The sequence below is a fragment of the Mustela lutreola genome, chromosome 8, assembly GCF_030435805.1.
Source record: "Mustela lutreola isolate mMusLut2 chromosome 8, mMusLut2.pri, whole genome shotgun sequence".
Lineage (NCBI taxonomy): Eukaryota > Metazoa > Chordata > Mammalia > Carnivora > Mustelidae > Mustela > Mustela lutreola.
This window is the reverse complement of record NC_081297.1, coordinates 84,119,883-84,134,671: the sequence shown is the minus strand read 5'-3', so window position 1 is coordinate 84,134,671 and position 14,789 is coordinate 84,119,883. Positions and strand designations below refer to the sequence as shown.

The 14,789-nt window shown below is 38.7% G+C and overlaps 1 protein-coding gene across 12 annotated transcripts in view; it reads right to left on the bottom strand.

Annotated features, from left to right (window-relative positions):
• Nucleotides 1–14,789, bottom strand: part of LOC131839864 (liprin-beta-1-like) — a 95,041-nt gene that overhangs the window by 32,505 nt on the left and 47,747 nt on the right. For 4 of the 12 annotated variants that reach the window (XM_059187562.1, XM_059187566.1, XM_059187563.1 and 1 more), the window contains exons 4-9: nucleotides 12,688–12,774; nucleotides 11,632–11,745; nucleotides 10,583–10,714; nucleotides 5,727–5,819; nucleotides 3,843–3,957; nucleotides 591–652 (exon numbers count right to left, since the gene is read on the bottom strand). In XM_059187562.1, coding sequence (XP_059043545.1) covers nucleotides 591–652; nucleotides 3,843–3,957; nucleotides 5,727–5,819; nucleotides 10,583–10,714; nucleotides 11,632–11,745; nucleotides 12,688–12,774 — 603 coding nt within the window. Of the gene's footprint in view, nucleotides 1–590; nucleotides 653–1,973; nucleotides 2,007–3,842; nucleotides 3,958–5,311; nucleotides 5,405–5,726; nucleotides 5,820–10,582; nucleotides 10,715–11,631; nucleotides 11,746–12,687; nucleotides 12,775–14,789 lie in introns of all 12 variants that reach the window. The other 8 variants (XM_059187555.1, XM_059187557.1, XM_059187556.1 and 5 more) reach the window with 3 other exon arrangements.

The window sequence follows — 14,789 nt, the reverse complement described above, 5'->3', positions numbered from 1 at the left end:
AAATCAGTGAAGCAACAGGAAAGAAGACTCTGGAGTCCCTGGCATTTGGCCAACAAAGCTAAAAGACAGCCTAGGGCCATATTTTATTTCATGGTACTGATGCCTCTGTTCTCGTATCTCACCTCTCAGGAGAACAGAGACAATCCCTCATGTGAAAGAATCCAGGAGTGTGAAGAAAATGATATGAAGAAAATTAACCTCATTGGGAAGCTAACAGTTGTCAGGGACCACCCCTTTCAGAGTTCATGCGAGCCCAGAAAGGATGCACTATGGACTGTATCCTTTCTCTCATTTCCCACCTGAATATAAAGAAATGATCTGAGGGCTTGAACATTTTTCCAGATTCACAGGGAGGTGGGAGAGGGAGATCTAAGTGAACCCAGTGCTGCCGGTCACCACTCTACCCACACAGTCACAATGACAACTGCCATCACCGAGAGCAGGCACATGAAGGTAGAAAGGCAGAACGGCTGTCCCTCAACATCAGTAGTGTGTAGGGTTCTTCCAACCTGGCATATCTCAAGAAAACTCATGGAATGATCAAAATGGTGGTACACACCCACATAAATACTTTAATTTCATCTAGATACCTTTTCTTCATTTGCTGCCATCAAAGATTCCATAGCCTTTTTCATTTTTTGCACTTCAATATCTGAAAATATCACAAGAACACGTCAGAAGTCAGTTTTGTTAAGGTGTGTGACAATAACAAGGGGCTGACTCTTCAGACTGAAGTGTTTTAATGAAATGTTTACCGTCCATATCCTCTTTTGGGGAAAATCTGAAAAATGAACACCTTCCATGTCGCCTGAATAGTTATCACTCCAGAAAGCAAACAATATGGGTCAGAGCTAACTACCCTCTCTCGAAGCAATAACAAAATCCTCACGAGAACACGGAAGGTGAAATTTCAGTGCTACAACCATGAAAACACAGCTTTTCAATTAAAAAAAAAAAAAAGAAACAAGAAACCTAGAAAGCAGTGGGCGAAAGCGATGGACGGTGTACACAATGACATAAGCAGAGGACAGGATACTCAGTTTTAACCAAGATGGAGGCATGAATGGCAAGAGCCTGATGGAATGTGGCATCTATAGCAGTCATGCTATGAAGTTGGTTGTAGGTTCCATACAGAAGGATAAGTACTTTGCTTCATCTATAAACATCATTTCTGACACTATTTTAAAAGGTAAATGTGATTTTCCTTAAAATTTGACAGTCAAATACAAAAGCACATTACTTTAATAATAAAAGAACCAATATTTTAAGATGAAATGTCAACCTAAAACGAAATCACAAATTTAAAAAATTCAAACAGAAAAAAAAATTGAGCTAAGGTTACCTGCTTCTGAGAAAAACAAACAAACAAACTACTACTTAAGGTAAGTTTTAAAATGCATCATTCATCACTGATACAACACTTTCAATATGAAGGTATATTCTGTAGAAATTGCCTTTTTTTTTTTTTGATGCCCAATTCTCTGGGTGTAAGAATTCAACATCTGGAGGAAAGAGTCTATTAATTAATGATTTATCTCGATGATGCATTAGATAATCTGGGTTCTGTTAATCAGCCTGGGTACAATCTCTTGTCTAACACCAACAGGGTATGTTTAGTTCCTAATGTAGATCTCAGGGAAGAAGTGGGCTACAAAACCTTGAAAAGTAATTTTCTCCTCTGATACTCTGTCTCCCGAACTACAAAAAAAATTCTTCCTCCCCTCTGTTACTCTGGGTGTTCTGCTATACCCTGTGGAGCAAAAGGGCTGAATCGGGGGGGGGGGGGGGGGATCAGCAAAATGACCTTTTACTCCTTGTTTTTACTGTTTGTTTATATACGCTCTATTTTGTGCACTCTGAAGAAATGGAGAGCTTATCGATGAAGCAACTTCACATCTTTGGTGAGATAAATGTTTTTAAAACACATGCAAAGAACAGTCCAAGTAGTACTTTACTTTTGTACTTTACTTTACTTTTGTCTTTGAGCTTCTTTTTAAAATTTTCATCTGTGCAGGAAAACCCATCGAATTGGAAGTTAGTATATACATTACAACAATAAATATTTTAAAAGTACTATTATTTAGTCTTTTGCCTAAGATAAAGAAGCTAACCCTATAAAAACTGAATATTAAACACTATTTTGTGGCTTTAGGAATGGTACTGCAATGCATGATGCTCTGTGTAAGGTTAGAAAGAGAATATAATTCATCCAAAGACCTAGATTTGAGTTCCTACCTCTGTCACTTCTTCTCTGTGAACCCTGATTTCCTGGCATATTAAAGTTAGGTCTGTGGAATACAAGCAGTCCTTATACTCTACGGGGTGAAAACACCATTAGTGATGTTTCCATTACGGGTCAGCACATGGCTTTCCTGAATGTGCCCAGCACTTGGCTTAGGACACATGAACCTCACCACTCAAATTCAATGACTCTGACATGGTCTACCTCCCGTTCAATGAGATGAGTCCACTGATCACGCAGTGAGATCTTATGCCAACATCAGATTGCTATGAAGTTTCTAAACATTGCTCCCGACTCTTGTGTTTATCGGGCTGTGTGTTGGCGATAAGCAGTTCATAGACCGGTGTCCGTCTTTGGGAACCACTACTCCAACACGTCCTCTAGCCCACAACATGATTCCATTTTATTCTTAAAACCCTAAAGGCATGACCTATCTGTGAACGTCCTTTAAAGACTACACAAATCTAGGAATGCCTTGTTGGTTCGTTCAGTCAGTATATAGTATGTGATTTTTGATCTCAGGGAGGTGAGTTCCAACCCCATGTTGAGTGTAGAGCTTCCTTAAAAAACAAAAAAACACAACGCCAGAATTCTATTATATGCCAAAATACACAAGGGGGGGAAAATCCTTCAATGGTTGATGAGTTAGCTTTCTGATCCATAGGGAATTACAACTACAGGGATATAAAGCCAGGGTATTCTAGAACCAAGAAAGACATTATAGGTAACCTAACTGAAGCCCTTCATTATTCAGACAGTGAGGTTACCGATGCTCACATAAAAATGTACTAAAGCTACACTCAATGGAATTTTTAGTTTCAAGAGTCAGAAGTTGCTTTGTAGTTTGCATGCCACAGTGATTTATAATAGCAAAGAAAGGTTAAATCAAACCTAGTGTTGTCAGGTGTTCTGTGCATTTATATTTCCAAATATAACATAAAAAACACATTTCATTCAAGTTATTTTCTATCACATATAACGTGTATTAAAAATGACAGTCCATACAATATTCAAGACAAACTTCCTCAGTTATGAGAAAAATTTTTGATAAATTCACACACGTTTTCAAAAAAGAGGATTATTTTTGCTTTCTAGCAGGTTGAGGGCTCAGTCCACCATAAGAAATTTTCCTTGATCTTCCAAAGATGCAAAGTCCTTTCCTCTCTTCTCTCAAAAGTGTAGGAACGGTTTCTAAATCTCTTAGTTCGTGCTGTTTCAAGTTCAGTTCAGAGGGAGATTAAACCTGGGACATGATAATGTTCCCTTTTAATGCTTTCTATCCCTTCCTTGTACTGCCATCAGAACAAGAACTGTCTCAACAGAATTCACAACTTAGTAATGCATAATAAACACCGCATGAAGTACAGAGTTGCTCTCCTCCAGCTGCTGAAGAGGAAGCTACTAGATCCCCAGGCACAGGGAAGAGTTTCGGAGGAGGCCCTGCTGTCCTGGCCTCAGCTGGTTTCCGCCACCCTTCTCCTTTCTCTGAAAGGACTCACCACTGACATGGGGTTCTTTTGCAGGTGTGGGGAGGAAGGGAGGGCTGCACAGGGAGGTTTCTAAGAAAGTAAGAGAACAAATGTCAAATGTATGTGCCCACCTCGATCGAGAATTTCCACTCCTTCCCCTTTCATCTTGCACACCAGTTTTTCCTGTAGCCTTTTTACTTCAGATTCCTTCTCTTCCAGCTGTTCTTTTAAAGATGCCAGTTCGTCCTACAAATGATAAGCTCGTTTTACAACAGGGAATTATGACTAAAGGAGAATATTCAGGGAGCATGTTAACTCTTAAGTCAATAATGAGTTTTTGGGAATGAAACAAAAAACGATAGGAATCTAGATGCAGACTTCAGAAACCAGACAGTGGCAAGAGGAAGCAGGAAGCAAGACAATTAATGAAGGTCGATGTCTAATAATTCTGGAATAAGTGTTTCAAGTTTCTGTGTGACCAAATTAAAACAAAATGCTTTAAAGTGTAATTAGGACCTGAGTAGCCCTAAGTTTTAAAGCTTATGTTATACAAACAAAAAAAAACCCTCCCCCAGTTAATCCAGGATGATAATCGAATTAGACCCCGAGTGTCATAAAAGCAAAATAAAATGCAAATTGGAAAATATATATCAAGACTTGACTGAGATTTATTTAGTATTTCAAGATGGCATTCATGTTCCCTGAGCATGAACAAGGCAGAGCTTAATTGATGGGTAAGGTAGCAAGTGATGAACAATGTTAGCCAAATCATGGGACTAACTAATTCATCTTCATCACCAAAATAGAAGGACAGAGTCTCCCACAACAATGGAAAAAAGATTTAACAGATTTTAAATCCCCCCCTTCTTGTCTACTATGTAGCTATTAAAGATTCCAAGTCCAATATTCTATTTACTAATGTTAAATTTTCAGTTTAATTTTGGTGAAGAATTAGCTTTAGCAAACTGAAATTTTGCTGGCTGTATTTTAGCACAGAAAATAAAGCTCTGCAGTGCTAATAAGTGTATTTTTATAACTGATAAACATTTTATTTTCAGTCTCTTAAGGTAGGTATTGTGTTTAGTACTATGAGAAGATCTCCAAAGAAGCAAGAAAGCTGGCCCTATACTTTTTACTTATGATAGGCATGGATCCCAAGTACAAGGAATTTTCAGTAGCACTGGCAAAAAGCTTCTTTACAGCAGTAATTTCAACTCACTGTCACGATACAGTTAACCTGTAAGAAAGTCCCAAAGGAAGAAGCAGTCTGATGCAAAGTGGATATTTTTTTCCAGGTTCATTTTTACAACTATTTTACCAAGCTTGGATCTCAGATACTCTAAGAGGATGAGATCAAATTTCTAAATGAATATTTTTATTTTGCCCATTTATTATTTTTCATTAATTATTTCATATGTTTCTGAAAACAACATCAGGGATCGCACTGGCCCTTCCATCAGCTTTTTTAAATGTATTTTTAAAAAAACAGAGGACACACACACGATGAATGCACATGCTACTAAAAAACACTATCACGGCAAAACAGCGCAAGCCAGAAAGCAAACAGGCCCAGGACCCCATTACCCAAAGTCTACTACACCTTCAGGGACTCCCATTTTTGTTCCATCCGCTGCTTTTCATACTGCATCTGACCCACCTTGATTTTCATGCTAGAAAGTTTGGCCATTAAAGACTGGTAGAGAGACAGAGGTGTGAAAGAAACCACAGATAGAAAAAGACAAGCCTAAATATCCAAGAAAATAGTATCGGTTTATAAAGGAGGTTAGGTTAACTAACAGAAATAACAGGTTATGTTTCACTAGATTAGTTAAAGCCCCAATTTTTAAAAATTCAGAATAGTGGTGTTCAAATTCAAGAAAGTCTCCAGCTTGGGGGGAAATTTCATTCACTTGTAAGATAACTTCTTTATCATCTATTGAGTTGAGAACTTGTATTATGGATCATAGGTAAGTGAGTCAGGCTGTTTACACATTTTTGCCATTGAGAAAGCTTACCTTGGTTGATTTCAGCTTTTTTTCATACTGAAGTCTTTCATTGTCCATTTCACTGACTCTTAACCTCAAATCATTGATCTCTTGCATTAGCCCCTGTCAAAGGAGGAACAATGAAACATATCAGGAAAGCAACAACACACCTATGTAGGCCAAAATAGCAGCTTGGAAACCTAGTCAACAAGCCCCTGGGTTTGGGTTGTATGAATTGGATCAGACAAATGGAAATAAATGTATCTCCCTGAGGCCCAAAGCATCTTTCTAGTTAAAACACTATTTTAAATTCTCCATGCATCTGGCCCACAATCATGAGATTATGGAAATCAAAGGTAATTCTTTAAAAATTAAATTCAAATAATTAACATATAATGTATCATTAGTTTCAGAGGTAGAGGTCAGTGATTCATTAGTCTTATATAACACCCAGTCTCTCTTTTTTTTATTTTTTTTATTTTTTTATTTTTTTTTAAAGATTTTATTTATTTATTTGACAGAGAGGAATCACAAGTAGATGGAGAGGCAGGCAGAGAGAGAGAGAGGGAAACAGGCTCCCTGCTGAGCAGAGAGCCCGATGTGGGACTCGATCCCAGGACCCTGAGATCATGACCTGAGCCGAAGGCAGCGGCCTAACCCACTGAGCCACCCAGGCGCCCAACACCCAGTCTCTTCACATCACTGCTCTCCTTAATGCCCATCCCCGTTACCCCATCCCCCCACCCCCACCCCTCCAGCAACCCTCAGTTTGTCTCCTATGCTTAAGAGTTAAAAGGTGACTTTCAATTTTGATTAACAAAGGTAGCCAATCGCATACATCAATCATCAGCTATTTCTGGACTAAAAATCACCATATAGATTCCAACTTTAAAAAATTAACTAGAAAATTTTTCTTTAGTAAAGCCATTACTTTTAGGGCCTTTTCAGTGATCTGTGGATTATTTGTAAAAATATTTTTACAATTTCTTCCTTTGTCTAACAAAACTATAGATTGTTCATCAACCCAGTCTGGGAGAATGGAATGGAATTTAAATCCTTTTATTGTTTTTTTTGAAATGTAAACCTTTTAAACCAAGGATTCTCAGCTTGAGGGTGGATGAGGGCCCTGTAATTTACAAATACATTGTCATAACATGAATGTTACATTTGGAACAGAAAAAAGAAAATAATCCTAAGGTTTTCATAATACAAATACAGCCAGAAGCTTTTCTCTTTCACATTAAAAAAACAAAACAAAACAAAAACTAATTTGCTTGCAAAACTTGTCTAAGTGTTCTAAGAAACAGTAACATATTTTTGTCTAGAGCCCAGACAGTAGGAAAAGGGAATCAGAATGCCATACAATACCAACTTCAAATACTGTGGAAAGGATTTCTTTTTTTATTACAAACCATCAAGACTCCACCAATGCTTAACATGTTTTTATTCCTCATTTTACAAGTCCTCTACTCCTGAGCCACAAATAAACAGATGACAGAACTATACAAAAATGCCATAAAAAAGAAGCAATACAATAAGAAATAAAACTTTCTTACTAAACTCCTATGAGTAATGATTCACACATGGGGAGAGGGATGCCTTTCCTAAATTACTTAACAGTACTATATAATAATTACTCATTAGTTATTATTATAATTCTTTTTTCTTTTTTTTTTTTTTTCCTAAAGAGGGGGGAAGAAGGAGACACGTTTCAAGCAGACTCCCGCTAAGCATGGAGTCCTAGGCAAGGCTCAATGAGATTCTGACCTGAGCCAAAATTCAAGTCAGAGGTTTAACTGACAGGGCCACCTAGGTGCCCCTAGTACAGTTGTTATTAGTACAGTACCTCAGTAAGGGAACTGTTTGACATCATTTAATAACATTTTAGCTGTGATTCCTTATCTACAGGTTCGGAATTCAAGTCTAAGGAAAAAGTCAGTTTCTCCCATTTATTTATCCCCCATTTATTAATCATTCTTGCATACTAGAATTCTTAGTGACCTTCCTTCATCTCCTGGTCTTTTTAATATATATCTTGCCACTTTTTCATGGCTAGCAGCTTTGAATTCCTATTTGGTATTGTCTTATTTTAACTCTTCTTTTAGAAACAGTGACAACTTGCAAAAAGAAGTAACTAAAAAAACCACAATTATAAATTGAGATAATTTTTCTGTTAAAAAACAAACAAACCCTACCCAAATTTCCCTTCTGGCAACACTAAGTATGAATGTAAATCTCCAACCTGAAAGAAGTCCTGTTTATCCACAGTCACTCAAGCTGGAAAATCTGGAAATAGCTCAATATAAGACTTTAAAATAATGGAATTCAAATTATTTCCAATTCAGTTCTTTATAAAAAGAAAACCCCTGTTACTAGTCCCTTTTCCCTCTCCGAGAAACTTCAGGCTGCGCAGAAACGTAATTTCTGGCATCTGTACTCTTACCAGAAGGGGGCACTGTTGAATAGTGTTAAGCATCTCCTATCAGCCATTCCAGGCAAGTCTTCAAAATTCCAGGATTTCAAGACTTTTACCCTTAATCTTTCAGAAGTGCCTGTATTTCTTCCCCACTCCAATATTTTCTTAGAAATTAATCTCCAAATAATCTAAAATTCTAAGACAAAGTTAAGGAATTTTGGATTCATGAAACAGCCAGGGAAACTTTTGTTTGTTTTTAAAGGAGGCTCCAGATCCAATATGGGGCTTGAACTCATGACCCTGAAATCAAAAGAGTTGCACACTCTACTGACTGAGCCAACCAGGCGCCCCCACCAAACATTTTATTAAGGGAACAAAAATAGGAAAGAGCATATTCAATTCGGTTTTAATTTTGAGGACTATTTTATTTGTTGTTATATGTAATGAGGTTGATCAGATTATAGTTTATAATCTCTAGATATGCATGTGGTATTTTACCAATAGTGTTAAATATCTTAGAAAAAAATCAAGGATTGAGTTTACTGAAAGTCTGATGACAGGATCACTTTGTTTATGATTGAAAATGCATGAGTAAAGGAAGGAAGCACCAGGAAAAAAAAAAAAAGTTTTATTAAAAAATAAAAAAATGCAGACACGGCACCTGGGTGGCTCAATCGCTTACATCTCTGACTTGATCTTCGGCTCAGGGTTATGGGATCGAGCCCCACGACAGGCTCCTCACTCAGCACAAAGTCTCTTGAGATTCTCCCTCACCTTCTCCCCCTGCCCCTCCCCCCGCTCACATGCTCTTTTTCTCTCAACTAAATAAAATCTTTTTTAAAAAAACGCAGACAAACTCAAGAGATGTGACTACTGCTCTGGAGTCTTACCAAAAAATCCTAACACATCCACTTCTATTTAGTCCCAATGCTTGGTTAACATCCCCGATCCAAATTAACCAGTCATGCAGGATGACTCCCCCTCAGCTTTATGGACACAAGGGAAAGGGCCAACTCTTGACCAGAACACTGCGACGTCTTTCCCTGCACCAGAGTAACCTCCATGGCACGCAGTCCATCTGTTGACTGAACTCTGTCATGTTATGCAGCAAGTGTGGAGTCAGGGAACGACAGAGAGGAAATAGAGGAAAATATCCAAATGGTTTTCAAGAAAGCACAAAAGGGACAATTTTAGAGAAACTGGATGACTTTCTCAGCTCTGTTCTAAGAGCGCCAGCCTCAATCAAGTGAGGAACATGCTCATATAGGTGACTGACAAAGAACTTTTGAAGATTGAACGTGAACTAAATTGGGGATTTCCTTTTGCTGTTGAGGAAGTAACACATACGCCAAGACCTTCCATTACAGTTCCATTTTGGCAGAAAATTGAATTTGGAAAATAGCAATGGAGTAAATCTCACTAAAGCCAGTCTATGTGGGACTTGCCCACAGCTAGTAACATACCTAAGGGACCCCGTTATCATGATGGTACAGAGTTGGCTTCAAAGAAACGTGTGCAAAGAAAACAGAGGGGGAAGAATACTTAAATGAGTTCTCCTCTCCGCTTCTTGGGACGCAGTTTCTAATGCAGTATGACAACTTTCCATACTCCAACCGAGGAAACAAAAGAGAGAGAAAGGAAGAGATTCCCTGGGAGATAAGGGAGTCCTGCAGATCTTCAAATTTTTTCCAAATAAACAGATTTCAAACGGATATGCTCTCTTTTCCCAACAACAAATAATAAGCAAATAAAAGACCCAGATTAACAATAAAACAGTCCAAAGAACAAAACATGTTTAGCCACAAAAATGGGTACTTCAAGTTGTAGAATCTATCCCAAATTTCACAAAAGTATAGTGAGCTTTATTTAATTGGTATGATTTATGTGTGGAAGAGACCAAAAGTAGAAGGCCAAACTAAATAAACTCTAAAAATCTGATTTTTATGATTATATAATAAAAGCATGTTCTCTGTACATATTTTCAAACCTACTTATTATATAGAAAATAATCAGTAAAATTTAAAAATGGCTATTAGTAAAGTGATACACTTAAACCCATTATTTCCATAATGAAGAAAACCACTACAGATGGACAGGAGGACGGACAGGAGGACAGACAGGCAGACGAAGAGAGAAGCTCCAAATGTCACAAAGTGAAAAGTTCTTTCTAAAGACTAATGAAAGCATTAAACTTTCATATCAAAAGTCTCACAATTTAAAAAAAGGTATGAACAACAAAAAGTCTCACAATAAATATTGCCATGAGCATTTAGTGATTAAAAAGTCAATGTAAAAAAAGCCAATGTAATTAAAGATTATTCCTAAAAAGGAGCACGGATGAACGAGAGCACGTAGCAATTAACTACCTCCCCCTCACGCCTACAAGGAATTTCAACTTGCTCTGGAAATATGTGTATGACATATACAGATGCACACGCATATGTATGTTAAGGGGGAGGGTATCACTTACCTCCGTGTCTCTGAACCTGTCTTCATAATCCAATCTATCCTTCTCCACAGCGGTCAGTTTAAGCTTCAAGTTAGATATTTCAGCCATCAGATCCAACTTCTGAGTTTCTAGGGATGTCCTACTCAGAAGCTCCTATTGGAATTTAAGAGATACACTCAAAACTTGTTTTATTACAAATCACCACATATGATTGTGTCTTACCCTGCAAAGCAGTACCTATCAAGTCGGGAATGTGGTAAAGATTAATCACTAAACAGATAAAATTTGAAAATATTATCTGCTTCTGTGAACCTTCATGGAGCAGAACTAAGTGTGCGCTTACTTCCTGGGGAGACGTACATGCTCTAGATATGCAGAAATCTTAACGGCTTCAAAGCCTGATGAGAACACTGATGCTGACAGGGTCGCTCTGCGTTAGGCACTGTTCTGATGTGGTTCGATCCTCAAAACAACTTTCTAAAGCAGAAACTCCTACTAAAGATAACTCAGGAATTATCTTTGTTCAACAAATGAGGAAGGTGAGGAACAGAGAGGCTGAAAACCTGCCAAAGGTCATACAGCAAGGATGTGGCAGAGCAAGGACTCAAACTGAAACAGTCTCCCTCCAGTACGTACCCTACCCGCTATATTATAGGTCCTCTCGTCTACGAGCACTGTGTGTGTGTGTGTGTGTGTGTGTGTGTGGTGTATTACAAGTTTGGGTTTGTTTTCTTTTCCCCATAAAAGTCACATATGGTACGTATCTTTTTTCTTAATCATAAAATATATGCTCATATCTGGGGGTTAGGAAACCATATGCAAATTTAAAGAAGAACATTAAAACTACCTATAATCCTATCAGTATTTTATTCCAGATTCTAATTACATGAACGCTTTCTATGTTATGCATGTGTTTTGAGACCCTGTTACCCTCGGTTTTTGCTTAAAATATGCCAGTCTCGGTGAATCATGAACTTCAATGCTGCGTCCGAGGGGACACAACAAACAAGTGCAGAACTTCAAACAGGCGAGCAAGAAAACCCCACCTCAGTGACGGCTTCTGATCATACCTGCTGCAGCATTTCCTCTGTGGCATTCAGCTTCTCCCGGTGCTCTTCAAGACAAAATTCCAAATCTCGAATCTTCTCCCCCTGAGCATCCACCTGGTCTGTTAACACACTTACCTGTATATAGAGCAAAATACTGCAATAGATTAGGAAGGATTTGGGTCCCACTACAAACTTTATTTCTCTAAATAGAACAAAAACTGGAATGATGTCACTACCCATTTGTTGTAAGGGGAAAAAAAAAACTGTCAATAAGACAGCAGTCCTTTACAATCCTATCTAAGTGATGCTTCTTGACCTGCAGACTCCCAATTTTTAAGGAGGTCAGGGCTGATTGGGGATATGCAATACCTTGTAGTTATAGGTTAACTTCATTTCAACCATTTTATGCGAGAGGGTATGTGCATAGATCATCATTTTGGGGAGGTTGGAATGGGAGTGGGAAGTAGTATTAGAGATTAAGAGAGGAAATGGAGTTATGTTTGAAAGAGAAGCTGTCAAGGACTACACGCGAGTCTTTCCCCACGATCACCAATCCCATAAATACACTGCAATTTACTTAACTCAAAATACCAAAATAAAAATGTTTTTCTTGCATTTAAAACATTAAGAAGAAAACTCAAATTTAGCCACTAAACCAGAGTCCACTACTCACTTCTGTTCTGTTCAGCTCACAGGATCATTTTTAAAATTGAAAATTAAATAGATTCAGATTCAAAAACATTCAGGTTTATGAAAATCTGTGGTATAAAATTGCAATTTATGCTGTAAATTAAAAACACCAGATCAACTAAGATGACAGATCAGATCAGAAAGTCAGCTTAGATGACACTGTAGCTGTCATCAGAGGAGCCGAGGCTGCTCACTCTAGACCGGGGAGGCACACTTTGGTGCTACCACAGTCCTCACCACTCCCTATTGTGTGTACGTACTTATTTCTATCAGCACTTATTTCTATCAGCAATCTGGCTCCCAAGCATCTGAATATGCCATCCCAATTTAAAATGGTCTTTGTAAATATGTTGTGGAGGAAGAATAGCATTGTTAAAAATCACTTGCCTGAAGAACGAGAGATTCTTTATCATTCTCTAAACGTGCTAGCCTTTCTTGATACACCTCTCCATTTCCGGGCAGGTGTCCATTTGTCTGAAAAGATGAAGGAGTATGTGTAAGGCTTGACTCTCTTTAAAACTGAAACGACTGTGAGCAAATAAAATGGCATACATTCTTAATCCAAGGAACCTGAATAGAATTCAGCCAGCTGCTGCCACCACTGCTAGAAAACACGAGTCTAAAACTTGGTCCATTTGCCTCAAAATAGGTAAAATGGGCATGGTAGGCATGTTATCACCAAACCAGACAAGTTCCCATCAAGCAGAAAAATCATGACCTAAAAGGAACAGTGGTTACTAACATGCTCGCAGGGACGCATAGCTGGGTCATACGAAGTTTCGCGAGTGTGTGGTCAGGCAGAAATTACTTATGCCGCCTGAATGATCTGTGCTATTTCTGGGTGGGGGCACTGGGAATGTCCTGGGCTGCCCTTATGTGCCTCCCCTCTCCTCCCAAGTTGCAAACCCAGAACTGCAAACGCCTGTCTTTACAGAGGAGGCCTTGGGGGCAGCTCATATCAGCTTCCTCCCTGTTACTCAGGACCAAATCTCAGGGCAAGCCTTCCCTTTGTCTTTGAAGCCTTTCTTCCTTCCCCTGAAAGCTTAGGAAGCAGTCCACAACTACTTCCCCCAACCGTCCCCATCCACACCTTACCAGGAACTTTATTAGCTCCCATTCTGACTTCACTCTTTGTGACTTTGCTCAACTCTATTAGGTTACGCCAAGCTCCTGCAGAGCCTGGAAACAGGTATCATCCTGCAACCACAGCACTGGCCTGGGGCTCTGCTTAGATTCGTGCTCACTTTCTTCACCTCCCTCCAGCCCCGCACGTTTTTATCAGATTCGGACATGTCTGTGCATGGTGTAAATGCTGAAGGAAACACCGATTGGGAAAGCGAGTCACATTTTTCTTTTTCTCAGCTGTCTCATATATAAAAGCCATTAAGGAGATACACAAAAAGACTCACGGAGAGCACACAATATAAAAACATCATTTTGAAATACAGCAGTATATCTGATATGTCCCTTGTTATCTCCTGTAAGTAGCTCATAATCATATGACGGGTAATCCCAATAGAATTTCCTGATTCCTCATTCAACTACAACAGAAATAAAAGCCACTGGAGCTCAAATTAGTTAGATAGGGCCATCCAGAGGTCAATGAAGAAAGCAAATAACTTCAGGGGCGCCTGGCAGGCTCAGTTGGTTAAGCATCTGCCTTCAGCTCAGGTCATGATCCCAGGGTCCTGGGATGGGGTCCTACATCAGGCTCCCTGCTCAGCAGGGAGTCCGCTTCTGCCTCTCCTCCCTGTGCATGCTCTCTCATTTTTTCTCTCTCTGAAATAAATAAAATCTTAAAAAAAAAAAAAAAGAGCAAATAACTTCAGGTTTAAACCAGAGAAACACAAACTCAACCTTATCGTCCAAGAACACAGCAGATGTGACATCTATTATTTTCCAGAATTAACTGGTATTCTTATACTACCTTTCCAAATAATGCAGTTTCCCATATAAATTCTGGAAGTAATAAAAGGCATGTGTTGAGCGCACGCACACACACGCGTACATGCACATGCTAACAAAAAAGGAAATTGCAGCATGTTGCTTCTAAAAACTTAGATGCACTGGATACATTGCCCATGAGGCCACAAAAGAATCAGAAGCTAATTGAGGAAGGCTGCAACATGTATTTAGAGTGGATAAAGTTTTTTAACATCAGCTTGACCACATACCTGCCCTATAACCATTGCATAATTCTGGTCATATTGTAAACCGAAGTATCCAAATACATTACAAGTTGTGGCCTGAAAGACTTCCAACCCCAGGGACTGCCATGAAAATGAAATTTACATAATTTCTTAAGGACAGTTTTTTGGAACAGAGCCAGGATGTATGATACACGTTCTCAATCTGAAGCAGTACTCAGACTGGCCTTCTACAGCTTTGAATTCCTCATTCTGATGATGAATGTTAGCAGGCATCTGCTTTTAAAACCCCACGTGCTTTTATAAACAGATACATTTCATGAGGTAGAAAAAAAAAAAAGG